Consider the following 18554-nt stretch of genomic DNA (forward strand, 5'->3'; position numbering starts at 1 on the left):
GAGACAACAACCATCACAACCTTCAGGATCAAGGGTAATTGCATTCAAAGGTAATTATAATGGTTTAAGTATTCCATCAAATCTTCCTTACTCACCAGAAAGCCTCACATGGAAGGGAAAAGCTGCTATTACTGGAAGACAATTGGAAATGCAAAGTAGCCAAAGAATTGAGAAGTTGGTGCCAAGGAAGAGAAACAAATGATGTGTGGTCTAAATGTCTTTTGCGCTTATAGTTACTACATTGTGACAGTATAATCAACTGCTATTTTTTGTTCAATTTGATGGTAAATTGGAGGTCTTATTATGACCAAGTGTCTGTATGTTTTGGGGGGTCATAATTTTGCATCCAACAGTCAATCAAATTGAAATTTGCTATTTGTGTAGTGCTGCTGGGCAGATTTATTTACTGCTGCTGTTAAGAAATTTTCAGATTTTAGTTTTGTTGTTTGTTTGCTCCTGTTGTTAATAGCATTTCTTGTTAATAGAAAATTTGTTGTTTGTTTTCTCCTGCTGTTAAGAGAAACAAATGATGTGTGGCAGATTTGCTTCTTTACATAATCAATAGCATTTCTTGCTTCTGGGAAGAGTGACAAACTAAAGTATGCTTCATCTTTGAGCCTTCTTCTTTGGTTTCATGTGAACCGTGCTTTTGTTATTGTGTTTTAATTATCTCAAGATGTAACCATAAAGGCAACAACAACAAAAAAAAGAGGATAATAAGTTCTCTAAGTTTGCACTCTGTTAAGAGGCATTATCAACCTTGGCTTTGGACAAATGATTCTGTCTGCATTATCGCCTCCCTCTGTTTGTAGTTTTTGCCTTTTAAGCTTGGTAGGTTAAAATTCATTGCTGACTCCAGTCTTAAGATAGCTTAGCCATTAATCATTGCACTTGATTTTATGGAAGTATGGAAGCCTCTTCAGAAGCTTGCACTCACTTGCAAATGGAAGGAATATGAGTGCTATTAGTAGCTATATCTCTTATAGTAAGGTTTTAGTTTTATCTCGGACAGCCATATTCATGGTTAGAGCAACAAAAAAGATGCACTTAGCCCTGTATCATTATAACTTCCACTCAACTACTTGTGGGAAGAAGAAAAAATGTGGTGCACTTATTCTTGCTGCACTTTTGTGATAGAGATTACGTGGCATAGAAGGTGCAATTACCATATTGAGTCCCATGTGTAAGGATGAAATAGACTATCTAATTTCAATAAGCTATCTAATTTCAATAAGCAGATAACAATTTTACCAAGTACACATTTACCTAACTTAAGTACCAAAATCAGACCTAAAACACTTCATTGTTACAACTTTAAGTACCAATACAAAAACTTGAAAAGCTGCACTTCATGTATCAACTTCACTTCATTAGCATTGCAGCAACAAATCCCATAAATATTGCCTATGAAATTATAATGACGATCTTCATATTTAGGACTTTCTCTTCTAATTTACGGGCTTTGTTCGCTTCCGAATTCTTTAAAGCCTTCAAGTTATCCGCTCTTTCCTTTAATATGTCCCTCTCAAGAATAATCGCATCCAACGTCGACTTCATATTGTTGAGTTTAACATTAGCGGCATCCAATTTGTAATTCATATTATTAATTGTAATGAGCGCTCGATCTGGTAACACATCATCTTGTCATTCCCAATAATCGCATGAGCCTATCTACCAAACACAAAGCATACAACTTGTAATTGTGAACCAATAATACAAGGGGGAAAATTAAATTATCGAAAAAATCAAATGGAACTGGAATAAACAAAATAATACATACATCAGTGATTGGGGCACTTAAAGAATCTCCGTCCGGGATTAAATGGAGTCGTTGAAGTGAAGTGATTGGCAATTTCCCCACAATGGCACCGCCTCTTTGATGAATAGCTACTTTCTGACATGAGGAAACTTGCTATGGTGAAAAAATCTCACAACCCAATGTATGTTAAGCGAAGAAGAAAGCAAATGCGAGATAAGGCCTTTCAATGGAGCTGAAAATAGCGACTGATAAGAAACCCTAGGTCTTTTATTTCTGAGGGAGAAGAAAGGCTCGATGGAAAATGGAATGGACTAAACCGATAGGTCTAAGAACGATGGGTCGGGCAGGTTTTAATTAAAAGAATAGGGCGGGTCGTCTGGTCCAGTCAAAGGATGTCATGTGCTCCTTAAAAATCTGGGAAGGTGTTTTTAACGGGTGAGTGATAAATGTGCAACTAATGTATAACGGTGGGGATTTTTTTGATAAGAAACTCAAACAGGGAATAAATAAGGCTTAATTATGATAGTAAAAGGACAAATCAGACCCTTAACCGTATTAGGATTGACGATTCAAAACATATAGAATGGAAGCTTACAGTTACCGTACTTCCTTCCCAATTTACGTAAAGCAATTCGAATTTCGCTAGTCAAATTTTTTTAAGGCCAAATACATATACAGCCCATCCAACTTGGCACCATATTTTATTTTGGCACTCTATCTCTACCTTGTTTCATTTTGGCCCTCCAACTCTATTTTATATGTTCCATTTTGGCCCTCCAACTCTATTTCTTATGTTCCACTTTAACACAAAAGCTGAAACCACTGTAAAAAATATAGCACGTATGTATACACAAATTTGAGGTGTAATAAATATCCAATTAAATATTACCACCTGATTTTTTCATCCATGTCAAACGGGTCAATACTAAAATACTTGAACGAGACCATATTTTTTGTGGGTTTATTTCATCTAAACGGGCCTGGTATGAAATCGACAGGTGAAAGCTTTGGAACTTAATTAAAGAATGAATATGGGGCAATAGTGGATGAAAAAATACGGTCAGATTCAGGTATTTTAGTATTGACCCTTTTGACATGGATGAAAAAATCAGGTGACAACATTTAATTGGATATTTATTACACCTCAGAGTTGTGTATAGACATGCGCTATATTTTTTGCACTGGTTTCAGCTTTTGTATTAAAGTGGAATATAAGAATAGAGTTGGAGGGCCAAAATGGAACATATAAAATAGAGTTGAAGGGCCAAAACGGAACAAGGTAGAGATAGAGTGTCAAAATAAAAACATATTGCCAAGTTGAATGGGTTGTATATGTATTTGGCGTTTTTTTATTTTGACAATGATTTCAGACATAAAATCTTTAAATTTTTGGCCAATTACATAGACAGCCCATTAAACTTGGCCCAATTTTTTATTTTGGCACTGTAACTCAGTCTTGTTCTATTTTGGCCTTCCAACTCCATTTCTTGTGTTTCAGTTTAACACAAAAGCTGACTAGATTCAGTGTGTGATTTGCCTCAACTTGTAGGCGCGTGAGGGATATTTTTCCAGCCAAATTTCCATCTCCAACGGTAACAACATAAATGTTGGCTCCATATTTAATCCCCCATCTTCCTTCCCCATTATTTCATCTTCATTATTTTCCTTCCCCATTTACTTTGCCCCATCTTCACTTTCAAAGTTTCAAAGAGCCAAGTTTGAAGGTCAATCTGCTGATTTCATATTTTGCCCCATTTATTTAATCTGATTTTTTGTTGCGGGTTTATTTCAACTAAGCTTGAAGTTTGAAGTGAATTCATGTCTCAAAGAAAATTATTTTCTCACAATGGAATGGATATTTGTTGTTGTGGATTTTAAGTTGAACTAAAAGTATCATGAATACCAAGAAATCCAGGTCGTCGCTTTTATGGGTGTAAATTTGACAAAGTAAGTGAACCATTTTCGAATTTCATTTTTAGTGTTCTCATTTTCTTGTCTCTATTTACATTGATTTATTTGCTTTTTTCTTGTGTTTTATAGCGTGGCTGCAATTATTTTAGATGGCATGATGATGAGTTTCCAGCTCAGGTGAACAAGGTTATTTATGGTTTGTTAAACAAATTAAAAGAAAGAGATGCAAAGTTGGCTAGGTGGAAGAAGTTGGTTGTGTTTCTTGTTGTGTTCATGTTATTGAATTAGCTAGGTTTTCCCGGGTTTTATTGATGTAATTTGAGTCAAATTGATATAATTGGTCAGCCCTTTCAAGTTTCAAAAGTTCATATTAGTTGGTGATAAATCAATTTGGTCAATTGCAAAATTTCTTGTTTGTTGATTCAAGTAACTCAATAGATTGGTAAATTTCCAGAATTTCGGCAATACAGGTTTTTGCACCAACCAAATATCCAAGTAATTAGCTATTCGGTAGATACATAAATATCCAATATAAACCAATCAAAGATAAAAAGAAAATCATATTTTGTGGGGAGTAACGTATAACATTGGCAAAACCAAAAGCCAAAAGCCATGAATATTGGTAAAACGTATAACTCTAAGTCCATGAATATTATTAAAACCAAAAGCCAAAAGCCAACTATTTTTGCAACTTGCAGACTTAACACAAAAAACATAACACTTCACAAAGCTGCCACAAGCCAACTGTTTTTGCAACTTGCAGACTTAACAAAGCTGCCCAAAGCCAAAAATATAACAATGTCTTTAAATCACATTCTTGAAACAAAACTACAAAAAACATAACACCTCACATGGTGCCAAACAAGTTTTTATCAGAAGGAAGACACTACATGTTGCTTCCACTTTGTTGAGAAGACCCTATATTCCTTGTTGCTCGCATTTGCTGTAGTTGAGAAGTTGTTACTGCATTTTTGCCCTTCCATTTGAGACCACGAGGCTTAAATCCAAGATCTATATTTGTTGCAGATGAATCTTTTTAAGTTCCAGGTGTTATCACTCTCTCAGAAGGTATACCGGGCTGCAAAATGATATCAATCAGTCACTACTTAAATTGATAAAAGCCATAGAAAAGTAATACAAGTTCAAGCTTACATTGATAATTGTTCTTCCACTCCTAATGTCTGTATATACTCCAAAACCTGTTGTTGGCCTTGGCTTTTTAAGTCCCAGACCTCTACCCCTTCCCCTGCCTATACCAGTAGACTGATTTTGGCTACTTCTTTTCACTGCGGATGTGTCATTACACATTGAAGGTGGATTGCTAGTTTGAAATGGTGTACTTGGAGCTGGTGGGATTGGTTGAGATTGTTGAGTTGGTTGATTTGACTGATTGGAAGTTGATCCAGGCTATAAAATAATAATACATAGTATATTATACATCAAAATCTATAAAAATAAAACAACATAAAGTAACAATTACCACTGATTTACAAGAAGTTTTGTTGTGGCCCAATTGATGACGCTTTGAGCAAGTCATTTTCACCCAATTCTGTGACAACTTTCCATATTTCTTTTTTGGCTCATCCTTTGACTTTCTCCTGCATCTTTTAGGTTTTTCTGGCATTGGTTTTGGTTCAGGAGGTTCAATAGAGGGGTTGTTTGTTTCAGGCCACATCTTCATATTAGGCATGGGTTGTATGACATATTGGTAAGCCTTTACAAACACATTCTGTCTATACCAATCCTCGACATCATTCTCTGGTTCTTGGTCTAAGTCATAGAAGGCACAAATAGCATGAGCACATGGAATGCCTCTCAACTGCCAAGTTCTACATGTGCATGTCCTTCTTACTAAGTCAACAATAAACCTTTTGTCACCATCGCCTATTTCAAATCCAGAATCTTCATTCCACAACACTTTACACTTCCTAGAAAGCTCTTTGTTTTCTTCTAATATTAACCTTGCCATTGGTGAAATGTCTATTATCCAGGTCTCAGCAAATCTCCTCATATCAACATGCTTATTCATAATTTTGTGTCTAATTTCCTCTAACATAGTAATAATTGACTTATGTCTTGGTCCTACTATCCAAGAATTGAAGGTTTCACACATATTATTCTCAACAGCATCACATTTAGAACATGTAGAAAAGTAAGCCCTACACCAGCATTCTTTGTTATATGTAAGTAAGTCTTCACATATCTCCTTCTTACCAAGTTTTGCCATGTTTGCAATTTCTTTCTTGAACTTTATTTCATATGAAGACTTAGCACATTTCCAAAATTGCATTCTTCTTTCTTCCCCTCTCTAGTTTTTGGCCCACCAAATATGTCGAGCACACATTGTGTGCTCTGCATTAGGTAATAGCTCACTAATAGTTGGAACCAGACCCTACAAAACAACAAAATAAAAATTTAATTCAACAATAAAATGTAGAAACATTACATTATACAAATAGAAATAGAGTATTTAAAAGAGAATACCTTTTGCATTTCGGGTCAGGCACTTTGATAAAAGTTCCACCATGGTGGAAACGGACAATAATATTATCCTCTGCCATTTTTTTTACTTTAATCTGACATGAAAAAGAAGAAAGAGACGATTACCAATAGTATTATACACACATTGTTTTCAAAAATACAAAACCTAGCTTTTGTATCAATTTCCCAATATACCTAGACCAAAAAAATAGGGCCAAAAAAAGCAATGCATTGAAAAATCGACACTTACCAGTACAAGAACTACAACATTCGCTACTTCTAAGGCTAGCAATCACGTCTTCAAATCATGAAGAAACCATCAAAAATCGAAGGTTACCTCATGTTGGATTAGGGATCTTTACGGAGTAGAGTCACAGTAAGGGGTGTATTTTTACGGGACAGTGAAGGAGGAAGCGTATTTTTTACTGGATTTGGTGGGTCGGGTTCGGATATAGAGTTTAGGGATTTGGTTTGACATGGATGAAATGGCAATATTTGATCGGATATAATTACACATCAGATTTGTGTGAATACACGCGCTGCTTTTTTTTTTACTGGAGTCAGCTTTTGTGTTAAAGTGGAATACAAGAAATGGGGTTGGGGGGCAAAAATGGAACAAGATTGAGAAAATGAAAATTTAGGCCAAGTTTAATGGGCTGTCTATGTATTTGGCCTAAATTTTTGAATAAATTTAAACATTCAAAATGACATAAAAGTAGGTCTTATTATAGTAATGTATTAACATATGACTTTTAATTATGTGTCAACGTGACTTTTCTTCTTGATGATTTATAAATGACATTATATATGTTTACATTAAAAATTAAAAGAAATGTATTGGAATTTAATACGTATGTTATTTTTTACAGCTTGTTTGGATGGTTGTTACCCATTGTATTGTATCGTATTGCTACTCTAAATACGGTATTTGATTTGATTGTTACTTAAATTTTATTGTATCGTATCGTTAAATCGGTCGTTACATAACGACGAAATGTGTCACTTTATGTAACGACCGATTTGGTATGGTTGCGTCGTTACCTTGTCTTTTTCTCTCAATCTCGCCTCTTATTGTTATTAAATAATTTTATTTTATCATTTACCCTATTTTTTTATATAGTAATTTTACCTTGTATCATAATTTTTCGTTATAATATTACAAGTTTATTCTTCATATTGTTGGTGCTTGATATTATGAAACGATGGCAAACGATACAATCTATCCAAACATTATTTTTATCAAACGATACAGTACAATACGATATAGTACGATACGATACATTATAAAACAATGCATAACAACCATCCAAACCTGCTGTTAGGGGGAAAAAAAGATTAGGGCCGTAACACGTAAAAATAGGAAAAGGAAAGTGAGAAACCTAATTAATAATGGATTGGGATTTCCTAATACTCGTCAACTTCACCTTATAACATTAGAGTACATATAAGCAGCAGCAGCAGACGTTCACAAACTACATAGTGATATTTCACAAATTACTTTCAGAAATGGCTTCCCTCTTGTGGAAGAGAGTGAGAATACTGGGTGAAGGTGGATTTGGGGTTGTTTCTTTAGCTTCTACGTCCGATAATCAACCTCCCACGTTAGAGCGTCTTCCACCTCTCATCGCCATAAAATCTTGCTTACTCCATCGCTCTCAATCATCGCAAGATGAAGAGGCATTCCTCAGCATGTTTGCAGACTCGCCTTACGTAATTCACTGTTTCAGACCTAATATTGAACTACAAGATGGCGTCGCCGTATACAACTTACTTCTCGAATATGCCTCCGGAGGAAGCTTAGCCGATCATCTTCACAACTACAACTCAGGAAAAGGACTGTTAGAGTTTGAAGTTAGAAAACACACGAGGAATGTTGTTTTAGGGCTCGTTCACATACACAGCAGAGGAGTTATTCATTGCGACATCAAGCCCGATAACATTCTTCTTGTGGGCACTAATGAAATAGCCAAGATCGCAGATTTCGGGCTCTCTATTATTGCGGAAGCCAAATGTATATAGTGTGAATGAGTCACAACTACTATATCCAAAAATTATGACAGCCACCAAATAATAAATAAGACAACAAAGCAACAATAAAAGGAACACCAGAATTTACGAGGTACGGCCAATTTTGCCTACTTCCTCGGACACAACCAATATTTTATTCCACTCCAAAAATACAAGTGAAATAATACTAAAGAGAGAAGATACAAATGTCTTAAGAAGATAAGAAGGCAAATGAGAGGTGTGTTTAAATTCTAAATATTAGGCCTCCTTTTATAGGGAGAAATTCTCCCCCAAATACAAGTCCCCCACCGATGTGGGATGAAGACATATTCAACAAATCTCCACCTTGGCAAAATTCCACATCTTCAATTTTCTCTCAGTAACAAATTTTGGTTGTGTCTTCATCTTCAATCTTCAGTGTTCAACAATGTTGATCAGATCCAAACAATGTTGAAACCTGACCGCAGTCACCACTTTTGTCACCATATCAGCAGGATTCTCTGTAGCATGAATTTTCTTCACCGTGACTCCACCTTCTTCTATAATTTCTCGTACGAAATGATACCGAACATCAATGTGCTTCGTCCTTGCATGATAAACTTGGTTTTTCGCTAATTGAATAGCACTTTGACTATCACAAAAAAATTGTAATACTTTTGTGTCCAATACCAAGCTCTTTTAGCAACCTTTGAAGCCAAATTGCCTCCTTCACAGCCTCTGTAATAGCCATGTACTCTGCCTCTGTTGTAGACAAAGCAACTGTTGACTGCAAAGTAGACTTCCAACTAACCGGTGCCTTTGCAAAAGTAAACACATAACCAGTAGTTGATTTTCGTTTGTCCAGTTCACCCGCAAAATCTGAGTCACAATATCCAACTACAGACTGATTTCCTTCCTGCTTAAAGACTAACCCAACATCTACAGTATTATGAATATATCGTAGAATCCACTTCACAGCTTGTCAATGCTCCTTTCTTAGATTATGCATATATATGCTAATAACTCCAACATCTTGTGAAATGTCAGGTCTCGTACAGACCATTGCATACATCAAGTTACCAACAACATTTGCATATGGTACCTTTGACATATACTCTCGTTCAGCTTCATCTTTTGGCGACATAATAGTACATAGCTTAAAATGGGGAGCAAGTGAAGTACTAACTGGCTTAGTATTTTCATCTATGACAAAACGTTGTAGTACTCTTTTCAAATATTATTTTTGAGATAAACAGAGATTCTTTGAACGTCTATCTCTTATTATCTCCATGCCAAGAATTTTCTTTGCCTCACACAGATCCTTCATCTCGAACTCTTTCTTCAGTTGAATCTTCAACTTATCAATTTCTTCCGAATTCTTGGAAGCTATCAACATATCATCAACATATAGGAGAAGATATACAAATGAACCATCTTCAAGCTTGCGCAAATACACACAATGATCTATTTGCTTCTCTTGTACCCTTGCCGCAACATAAACTTGTCAAATCGCTTGTACCATTGTCTAGAAGATTGTTTCAATCCGTACAACGATTTTTCAAGTTTGCACACCATATTTTCTTTTCCAGTAACTTTGAATCCTTCTGGATGAGTCATGTAGATTTCCTCCTCTAAGTTTCCATGTAAAAACGCAATTTTTACATCCATCTGAACTAGTTCCAAATCCAACTGTGCTACCAAAGCCAACATAATTCTAATGGAGGAATGTTTTATAACTGGAGAAAACACTTCATTATAATCAATTCCCTCCTTTTGAGCATATCCTTTGGCCACCAATCTTGCTTTGTAGCGAACATCTTCGTGGTTAGGAAATCCTTCTTTCTTTGTAAATACTCATTTGCACCCAATTGCTTTCTTTCCCTTCGGGAGATTGGCCAATCTCTATGTATGATTCTAATGAAGGGACTGTATTTCATCATTCATGGCAATCCTCCACTTATCTTCTTCTGAACTTTGGACTGCGCCTTTATAAGTGGTAGGAACATCATCAGCTACAATTGAGGTTGCACAAGCAACTTTCTCTATGAGACGAACAGGTTTCATTATTGTCCTTTTTGGCCTACTGGTTGCTATTGATTCAAGTTGTTGTTGAGGTTCTTGAGTTGGAACCTCCCTCTCAACTGGCTCTTCTTCCAGAGGATAATCTTCATTTGTTTTCCTCCTCTGCTTCTTGTGTAGGAAAAATAAATTTTCCCTCAAACTCCACCTACTTAGAAGCACCATCATCTTGTTTGGTATCTTTCATTTGTTACCTTATTTACCATAGCAGATTCATCAAAGGTAACATCCCTACTGAATATTACTTTCTTTGTCATAAGACACCATAAGCGATATCTTTTGACTCTAGAAGTAATCCCCATAAAAATAGCCTTCTTTGCCCTTGGATCCAATTTTGACTCTGTCACATGAAAATATGCAGTTGAGTCAAATACGTGCAAAGAGTCATAATCTACAGCAGGCTTTCCATACCATTTTTTAAATGGTGTCTTGTCATCAATAGCAGCAGATGGTAAGCGATTAATGAGGTGGCATGCATATATAATTGCCTCAGCCCAAAATTATTTGTCCAAGCCAGCATTGGACAACATACACCGTACCTTCTCCAGCAAGGTCCGGTTCATTCGTTCTACCACTCCATTCTGTTGTGTTGTATGCCTGACAGTGAAGTGTCGGATGATGCCAACATTTTCACAGACCTTATTGAAATGATCATTTTTGTATTCACCTTCATTGTCTGTGCAAATATACTTGATCCTCCTGCCTGTTTGATTCTCCACCATCGTCTTCCATTTGAGAAAAATTCCCAACACTTCATCCTTGCTCTTCATTGTATACATCCACACTCTTCGGGAAAAATCATCAACAAAGGTTACAAAATAGTGCTTCCCACCCAATGAAGGTGTTTTGGAAGGACCCCAAATATTAGAGTGTACATAATCCAAAATGCCTTTAGTATTATGGATTGCTGTACCAAATTTAACCCTTGTCTGTTTCCCTTTGACACAATACTCGCAAAATTCCAAGTTGCAAGCCTTTACTCCTTTTAACAATCTTTGATCTGATAGAGTTTTCAAGGATTTTCCTCCAGCATGTCCCAAGCGCATGTGTCATAGCCTGGTTGCTTCTGCCTCTTTTTCGTCACTGGATGTTACTGTCGTTGTCCCAATAACTGTACTACCGCGATAACGGTACATGTTATTGTTCTTCCGATTGGCCTTCATTACCACTAGTGCACCAGAGCATACTCTCATCACTCCATTTTCTGCAATGATTTTGAACCCTTTTGATTCTAGGGCTCCCACAGAGATGAGATTTTTCTTTAAATCCGGTACATATCGAACATCTGTTAATGTTCTGATCATTCCATCATGGTTCCTTAATCATATTGAACTAATGTCGTATGAGGTAAGAGGGCTGTTATCCGCTGTGTGGACGACTCCATATTCTCCTTCTTGAAAATCCACGAACCAGTCCTTGTTGGGACACCTATGATAGGTACAAGCCGAGTCCATCAACCATATGTCTGATGATGTTGATGGATCTGTTGTAACTAATGAGAAGTCTGAATCATCACCATCAGCTACATTTGAATCCATAATGGCCTTTCCATTGTTATGTTTGGCCTTATTCTTCAACTTCGGACAGTCTTTCTTCCAGTGCCCCTTTTCTCAACAAAAGGCACATTCATCTGTGTGGGTCTAGATCTTGACTTGGATCTTCCTTTCTTTGTCCTCGTTTGATTTTGAGGACGACCCCTCACAATCAGTGCTTCTTCTTCTCCGCCCTTCTGTTTTTCTCCCTTTCTTTGTGCATAGCTGTACAAAGCCGAACAAATTTCTCTGAGAGAAATTTCGTCATTCCCATGGATTAGAGTGGTTTCAAGGTGCTCGTACTCATCAGGAAGTGACCCCAACAACATCAAGGCTAAGTCACCATCATCAAAAGTTGCATTCATATTTTGCAAATCTGTGACCAACTTATTGAAACTGGTGATATGTTCATTCATCGTGGTACCAGGAACATAGGTGAAGCAAAATAATCTCTTCTTCATGTACAATTTATTTTGACTATTTTTCTTCAAAAATTTATCCTCCAGTGCTTTCCATAATTTACTTGCAGAAGTTTCCTTTGTGTATGGATATTTCTGCTCTATAGCAAGGTAAGATCGAATGGTACCGCAAGCAACACGGTTGATAATTATCCAATCTTCTTCTCCAATAACATCTGGTCCTTTTTCTTCAATGGCAAGATCTAGCCCTTATTGAAAAAGGACATCTAGAACCTCGCCTTGCCACATCCCAAAATGTCCTGACCCGTCAAAAATTTCTACCGTAAATTTTGCATTTGACACAATTCTTGTCATAAGCGAAGATGTCAATGATGACGTATTGTTGACACTTGATGTAGATTCTTTTTGTTTATTGTCTCCCATCTTTGACACAAATATTATTTAATAGCTGACGACACAAATCAAGATTATTTCCTTTCTGGTGTGGAAGATCAGACTTAGCTGCAACCACAGAGCATACTCAGACAGAACCTTGACTCAATTACCAAGATAAATCTTTTTTGATGTGGAAGATCAGACTATGCTGAAACCACAGAGCATACTTAGACAGTACCTTGGCTCTGATACCAATTGTTGCGGAAGCCAAATGTATATAGTGTGAATGAGTCACAACTACTATACCCAAAAATTATGACAGCTACCAAATAATAAATAAGACAATAAAGCAACAATAAAAGGAACATCAGAATTTACGAGGTTCGGCTATTTTTGCCTACTTCCTTGGACACAACTAATATTTTATTCCACTCCAAAAATACAAGTGAAATAATACTAAAGAGAGAAGATACAAATGCCTTAAGAAGATAAGAAGGCAAATGAGAGGAGTGTTTAAATCCTAAACATTAGGCCTCGTTTTATAGGGAGAAATTCTCCCCCAAATACAAGTCCCCCACCGATGTGGGATGAAGATGGGATGAAGACATATTCAACATCTATGACTTTGAAACAGACTAGGGTAGAAAAGCATGGACTGAGGGGAACTGAAAGGTATTTGGCACCAGAATCCGTGGTTGACGAAAAGTACGGACCAGAAGTTGATATATGGGCTCTCGATTGCACTGTCTACGAGTTAATGACGGGGACACCGTTGTGGGAATCATATGAAGATAGTCAAGATTCGAATGTTTTATACAGAATCGGGTTTGAGGAACCAATGTTTCAGAACGCAAAGTTATCGAATGAAGCACAAGATTTTTTGAAGAGGTGTCTAGTCAAGAATCCTGCTTCACATTGGACAGCGGAGATGCTATTGAACCATCCGTTTCTGAATTCATACAAAGTAGCAGACAGTAATGTCCAGCCTGCAACAAAGACAACTAAGAAGCTAAAGATCATTTTACACAAACCGCAGCAGAAGATAGCATTCAAGAATCCCAGTTCACGTTGTACAGGTGACATGCTATTGAACCATCCGTCATCCAAAGTAGAAGACAATATCCAGCCAACAACAAAGACAGCTATGAAGATAAAGATCATTTTACGCAGACCGCAGCAGAAGATAGCATTCAAGATACAACCACATAACCGTGATCTGATCATAGGACATTGATGCAATAATCAGAGAAGGGAATCTGAAGAAATTAGACAAGGGAACTTGCGGAAGGCTGCTGGCGATACTGAAAGTAGATACTCAGATTGATAATTGATTTGTAAAATAATATGTAAAAGAACTACGTGTGGGCTTGATCCCTATTTAGGATTTGTTAGTGGGGTACCTAGGCAGCCTGCAACCAAGATGATCAGGTGCAGCCCCTTCTTAGTTAAAAAAATACAGTCGAATACTATATATGTAAAGAACTACGTGTGGGCTTGATCCCTCTTTAGGATTTGTTGGGGGTACATAGGCATCCTGTGATCAAGATGATCTCAGGTGCAACCCTTTTTAGATGAATAAAATGAAGTTTTTTATATGCTCATAGTTGATCAATGCTCCTTACAAAGAAAGGTGACTTGTTGTAAGTTTTTTTTTGGTCATTGATGAGTGATATCAGTATGTAATACATACCTTAGTAAATTTGGCAGAGTTCTATTCTGTTTCATTAATTTATATTAAGTGCTGGTCGATTTTCAAACTGCAAATTCTGTGGCAGATTCACAAACGCTACTCCGCAGTTGAGTTTGTTAGTATAATATGACTGATGTGTTGCACTTCTAGTTTCCATGTTAGTGCCCGATCATTTGTCAACCAATTTAGAAACAACTGGCTTCCTAGTATATTCAACTTTTGTAATAAAGTAGAATCAGTAAACTTCAGGGGAAACCATAGAATTAGAAAAACAATAAGTTTAAGGACAAACTTGCGGAAATGTTTCAGACAATAATGAATACCAACATTTCAAGTTTATGGGCCCTCTTTCTTGGTTATGGGATTATTGTTGTTGGTCACACTGCTGTTGTTACAAGAAAATTAGTGCTGACAAGGTGGTAATGTCTATTGGGAATATATTGTTCCTGCAACTTCTCAGCAGTCCTATAAATGGCCTGAAACTGGATTCGTGTCACAAAATGCATTGATGAGTTCTGTAGTTTTGCACAGCTAACTGACCCTGAAACATCAACTGTAAATTAAATGTCCTCTAAACAATGTACGATAGAGAAGCTCTTGTTTTGAATAGCACAAAAGTCTTGTAGAGTAGCACATCGCTTGTGCCCTTGATCTGCTAACTTCTTTTTCATTTTTTTCCTAAACAGAAGAGAAATTAAAATGGTATAAGTGCGACACAGGTTAGCAGAGAATTTATATCTTCCTTTATTGTAATAAGTCAGATGATTTATCATCAATAATTAAGTGGTCCCCGAGGTTATATTTGTATATTTTGCCTTTACATTCCAGAGTTGTTCATCATTATTGTTCAATCCAGGGTTATGGCATGACTTGAGATAACTACTACTGGAACAGTAAAGCATGGTTCCAATACTGAGAAAGTTCAGTAGCCTTCTAGCTTCAAATATACTAAGCTAAACTAGTGAATATCATAGGTTCTTTCTTACCTCGCAACTGCATGAGTGAGCTCTGAAATGCCAATTTTAATTCATCACAGAAGTTTCTTAGCGTGTAACGCGATCAATAGATTGTTCATTGGACTTGTCATGTGTTCAATAGATTGAACTGGCTCTTTCATTCAATTGATCGTTAGCTTTTAGTTTCAACTTCAGTTTTCCCTTGATTTATTGTTGCTATTATCCTGCAGTGATGCTTATCTCCAAAGTATTAAAACAGCCTTAGATTTTCCAAATATGCAGTATTGTTTAACTAATAATAACCATTACATATTGCTGGCATGTATCAAAAGTTGCAAAAGATTCCTCCAAACATAAGAAGAATATGATCCTTTAAGTTTACAACAAGGGGTCAATCTGGTAATTCTGAGTATTGGTAAATTTGCAGCCAACATATATGAAAAGAAGTTTTAGCTGTACCGTTTTGATCAAAGTATCAATTTAACAACCTTGAGTGAACTACACTAATTTGGTATTGGATTGTCAACCAAAGTTTTCACTTTTAGGTGACTTGGTTAGATATAATTCCGCGTCAAGTAAATCCGGGATATCAATGTGGACCAAAAACTATGACATAAAGAAAAGAGAAACAAAATGTGATCAAATTATTACATACTACACAAATAGCATAACAGATTCTTTGATCTGACATTTTGAACCAAAAATGTAAAACCAGTTTGAAGCTTATTCTTTGCTAATTTTCTGGGAAAACTTCAAATACAAAAGGGAGACACCAATAAACACCAAACTAAAGCATGACATCCAAACACTCATCGTTTTTGGCAATTACGTACAGATCTTTCTCTTTCGCTGCACTCATTCCAGGTTTCTCACTCATATCCAAATCTTTCGGACTAGTTCCATATGGAAGCTCCCAGTTGAAGTGGTAGAGGAGCCGAGCCAAAGGATATCTAAAATTAGCTAAACCAAACTGCATTCCTGGACAAATTCTTTTTCCCGAACCAAATGGAATAAACTCAAAGTGATTTCCCAAATAGTCAATAAAAGAATTTTCAAATCTCTCTGGTATAAAACTCTCAGGGTTGTTCCAAACTTCTGGATCTCTTCCAATTGCCCATGTATTAACTAGTACTGTGGCCTTAGAAGGTATTGTATATCCATCAATACATGTTTGTTCCCTACATTCCCTATGCAATATACTTGGAGCGTGTAGCCTTAATGTTTCTTTAACCACTAACATTAGGTACGGCAAATTATCAAGATCTTCTTCATCAAAACTCGATTTCCCTTTGAAGGCTTGTCTCACTTCACTTTGTGCCTTGGCCATGACATTTGGGTTCTTCATCAGTTCTGACATTGCCCAAATAATAGCTGTAGATGAAGTTTCAGTTCCAGCAGTAAACATGTCCTACATCAACATAATAAATAACAACATCAGAATAATGCAATGAGAAGAGTTGCACCTTACATCTCTGTTTAGCTATATACATTTGAATGATGATTATATATGCATTTTGTACTCTTTTTAAGAGTCCTCCCTAACTTCTATCATTTTTATTTTGTCAAATTAGAACCACTAACCTAATCATCAAGATGGGATTGACATAGATTTGACCCTTTATAATATACAGAGAAGAAGAAGTTAGTGACAAAAACAACTATCTGATTCCATCTTTACACATAATTAGCATGAGGAAGATCTAATTACTACCTGAAAATTGGAATGGATCAAACACAAGTTTAAATTTTACCCTCGGACTAGTAATCTTTCTCCAAACCATATTTGTGTTGTTAGGATCATTCAATACTAAAAGAGGTCGATGCCACTAGTTATAGGGAAGAACTATTCGTAAGGTGATTATGGACAAGACAACATAAATCTTTAGTCCTCATTTGGTTCGTGAAACTAGACGATCTGTGCTTGCTTAGAGTACAAAACTGGGGATTTAAGTTATATACACGGTCAGTATAAAAAAAGTATTGTTTAACCTGTGATATACAAATTATTTAGTTAGTATACCTTTTTACTAGAAATGCAGGGGACGTTGATGGTGGCAAATTACTTACCAAAATCACAGCTTTTATGTGGTCATTGGTGATTGGAAATTGAAGTTGGTCATTCTCCTGAATTCTTAGGAAAACATCAACCAAATCTTCACCTCCATACTCACCATTTCCCTTGTTCCCGTCTGCTCGACTCCTAATATGCTCATTAACTATGTTATCTAGAACTGAATCAACCTCTTGATGCATTTTTACCAATCTTGATTTTGCTCCACTCATTTTGTAAAGTAACTTCCACGAAGGGAACAAATCACCCACATCTCCTCCTGCTAATAACAGCGTTTTTTTCATCAATTCAATCAACAGCTCTCGATCTTTGCCTAATTTTCCAAAAACTAATCGACATGTCACAGAACTCGCAAACCTAACAATTTTTTCTGTCATATTGACTTCAGAAGTACCCTTAACGGATTGAACTGATGAAAGGAGACTCGAAAGCTCATCTTTTCGAATCGAGCTAAATGATTTGACCATCCTTGCACTTAGAAGTTCCATAATACAAATTTTTCGCATTTGTTTCCAGTAATCACCGTATTCTGCAAACGCAATGTCTTTATTATTGTACATAACAATATATGTGGATGTAAACTGTGGCCTATTAGAAAAGGCAAGATCGTGAGTTTTTAAAGTTTCTTTTGCCGCAGAAGGTGATGATATGATCACTGTAGGAACTTCCCCTAGTTCTAAGTACATAACAGGACCATATTTTCGAGCTAAATCTCTAAAAATGCGATGTGGATGTGCTCCGATTAAGTGATGTAAACTTCCAATAAGTGGAAGTCGCCATGGACCTGGAGGCAACCTTTGTTTTTGGCTACTGGTTTCTGAATTTCTCCATTTTCTAACTAGCACTATAATAAAAAGGGAGGAGAAGAAGAGGAGAAATGAAACTAAGTTGACAGAGGAGGAGTAAATCTCCATTTGTTCAGCAGCCAGCAGGAAGGAAAGGAAGCTGATCTTGGTGGATGTTGTTCTAAGTAATTTATAGCTGCCTTTTATAATGTCACAAACCCCACATCACAAATAAAAAAATAAAAATAAAGAGCCCATATGACTGAAATAGGCTATCGCCTTCATTAATTTTAATAGTACGTCGTGGTTAGGGTGTCGTCTGACGTTGTCTTGAGTGTCGTTTGTTGGAAGACTGAATGGTATCAAACTAATTCTTATTTTTCGTTTACCCAATGTTATACCTTCATGTTATGTTATGTTACTCACGCTCCAAATTTTCAGTCTTAAGCGTACAAGAAGTATTAAACCTCTCACGTTAGCTGAGGGAATCAGTTGTTATATCCAAAAATG

The 18554-nt window shown here is 36.4% G+C and overlaps 2 protein-coding genes across 2 annotated transcripts; one reads left to right on the forward strand and one right to left on the reverse strand.

The window, feature by feature from the left end:
- Positions 1 to 2858: 2858 nt before the first annotated feature.
- On the forward strand, positions 2859 to 13941 carry LOC107790425 (mitogen-activated protein kinase kinase kinase 20-like). Its single transcript, XM_016612357.2, has 3 exons — positions 2859 to 2871; positions 7656 to 8139; positions 13158 to 13941. Exons 1-3 carry the CDS (start codon positions 2859 to 2861, stop codon positions 13774 to 13776), a joined length of 1116 nt encoding a protein of 371 aa, XP_016467843.1. The 3' UTR covers positions 13777 to 13941.
- Positions 13942 to 15783: 1842 nt separating this feature from the next.
- LOC107790438 (premnaspirodiene oxygenase-like) lies at positions 15784 to 18232 on the reverse strand. The gene is made up of 2 exons (XM_016612368.2): positions 17256 to 18232; positions 15784 to 16596 (listed from the first exon to the last, which is right to left on the reverse strand). Exons 1-2 carry the CDS (start codon positions 18171 to 18173, stop codon positions 15976 to 15978), a joined length of 1539 nt encoding a protein of 512 aa, XP_016467854.1. The 5' UTR covers positions 18174 to 18232; the 3' UTR covers positions 15784 to 15975.
- Positions 18233 to 18554: the final 322 nt, after the last annotated feature.

The sequence above is a fragment of the Nicotiana tabacum genome, chromosome 8 (genome assembly GCF_000715075.1).
Source record: "Nicotiana tabacum cultivar K326 chromosome 8, ASM71507v2, whole genome shotgun sequence".
NCBI lineage: Eukaryota > Viridiplantae > Streptophyta > Magnoliopsida > Solanales > Solanaceae > Nicotiana > Nicotiana tabacum.

Excerpts from the sequence above, each read along its gene's own strand:
- LOC107790425 (XM_016612357.2), top strand. Across the intron at positions 8,140-13,157 it reads AAGATCGCAGATTTCGGGCT|ATCTATGACTTTGAAACAGA; the intron begins CTCTATTATTGC and ends GACATATTCAAC.
- LOC107790438 (XM_016612368.2), bottom strand. The coding sequence starts at position 18,173 with ATGGAGATTTACTCCTCCTCTGTCAACTTAGTTTCATTTCTCCTCTTC. Across the intron at positions 16,597-17,255 it reads ACATAAAAGCTGTGATTTTG|GACATGTTTACTGCTGGAAC; the intron begins GTAAGTAATTTG and ends ATGTTGATGTAG.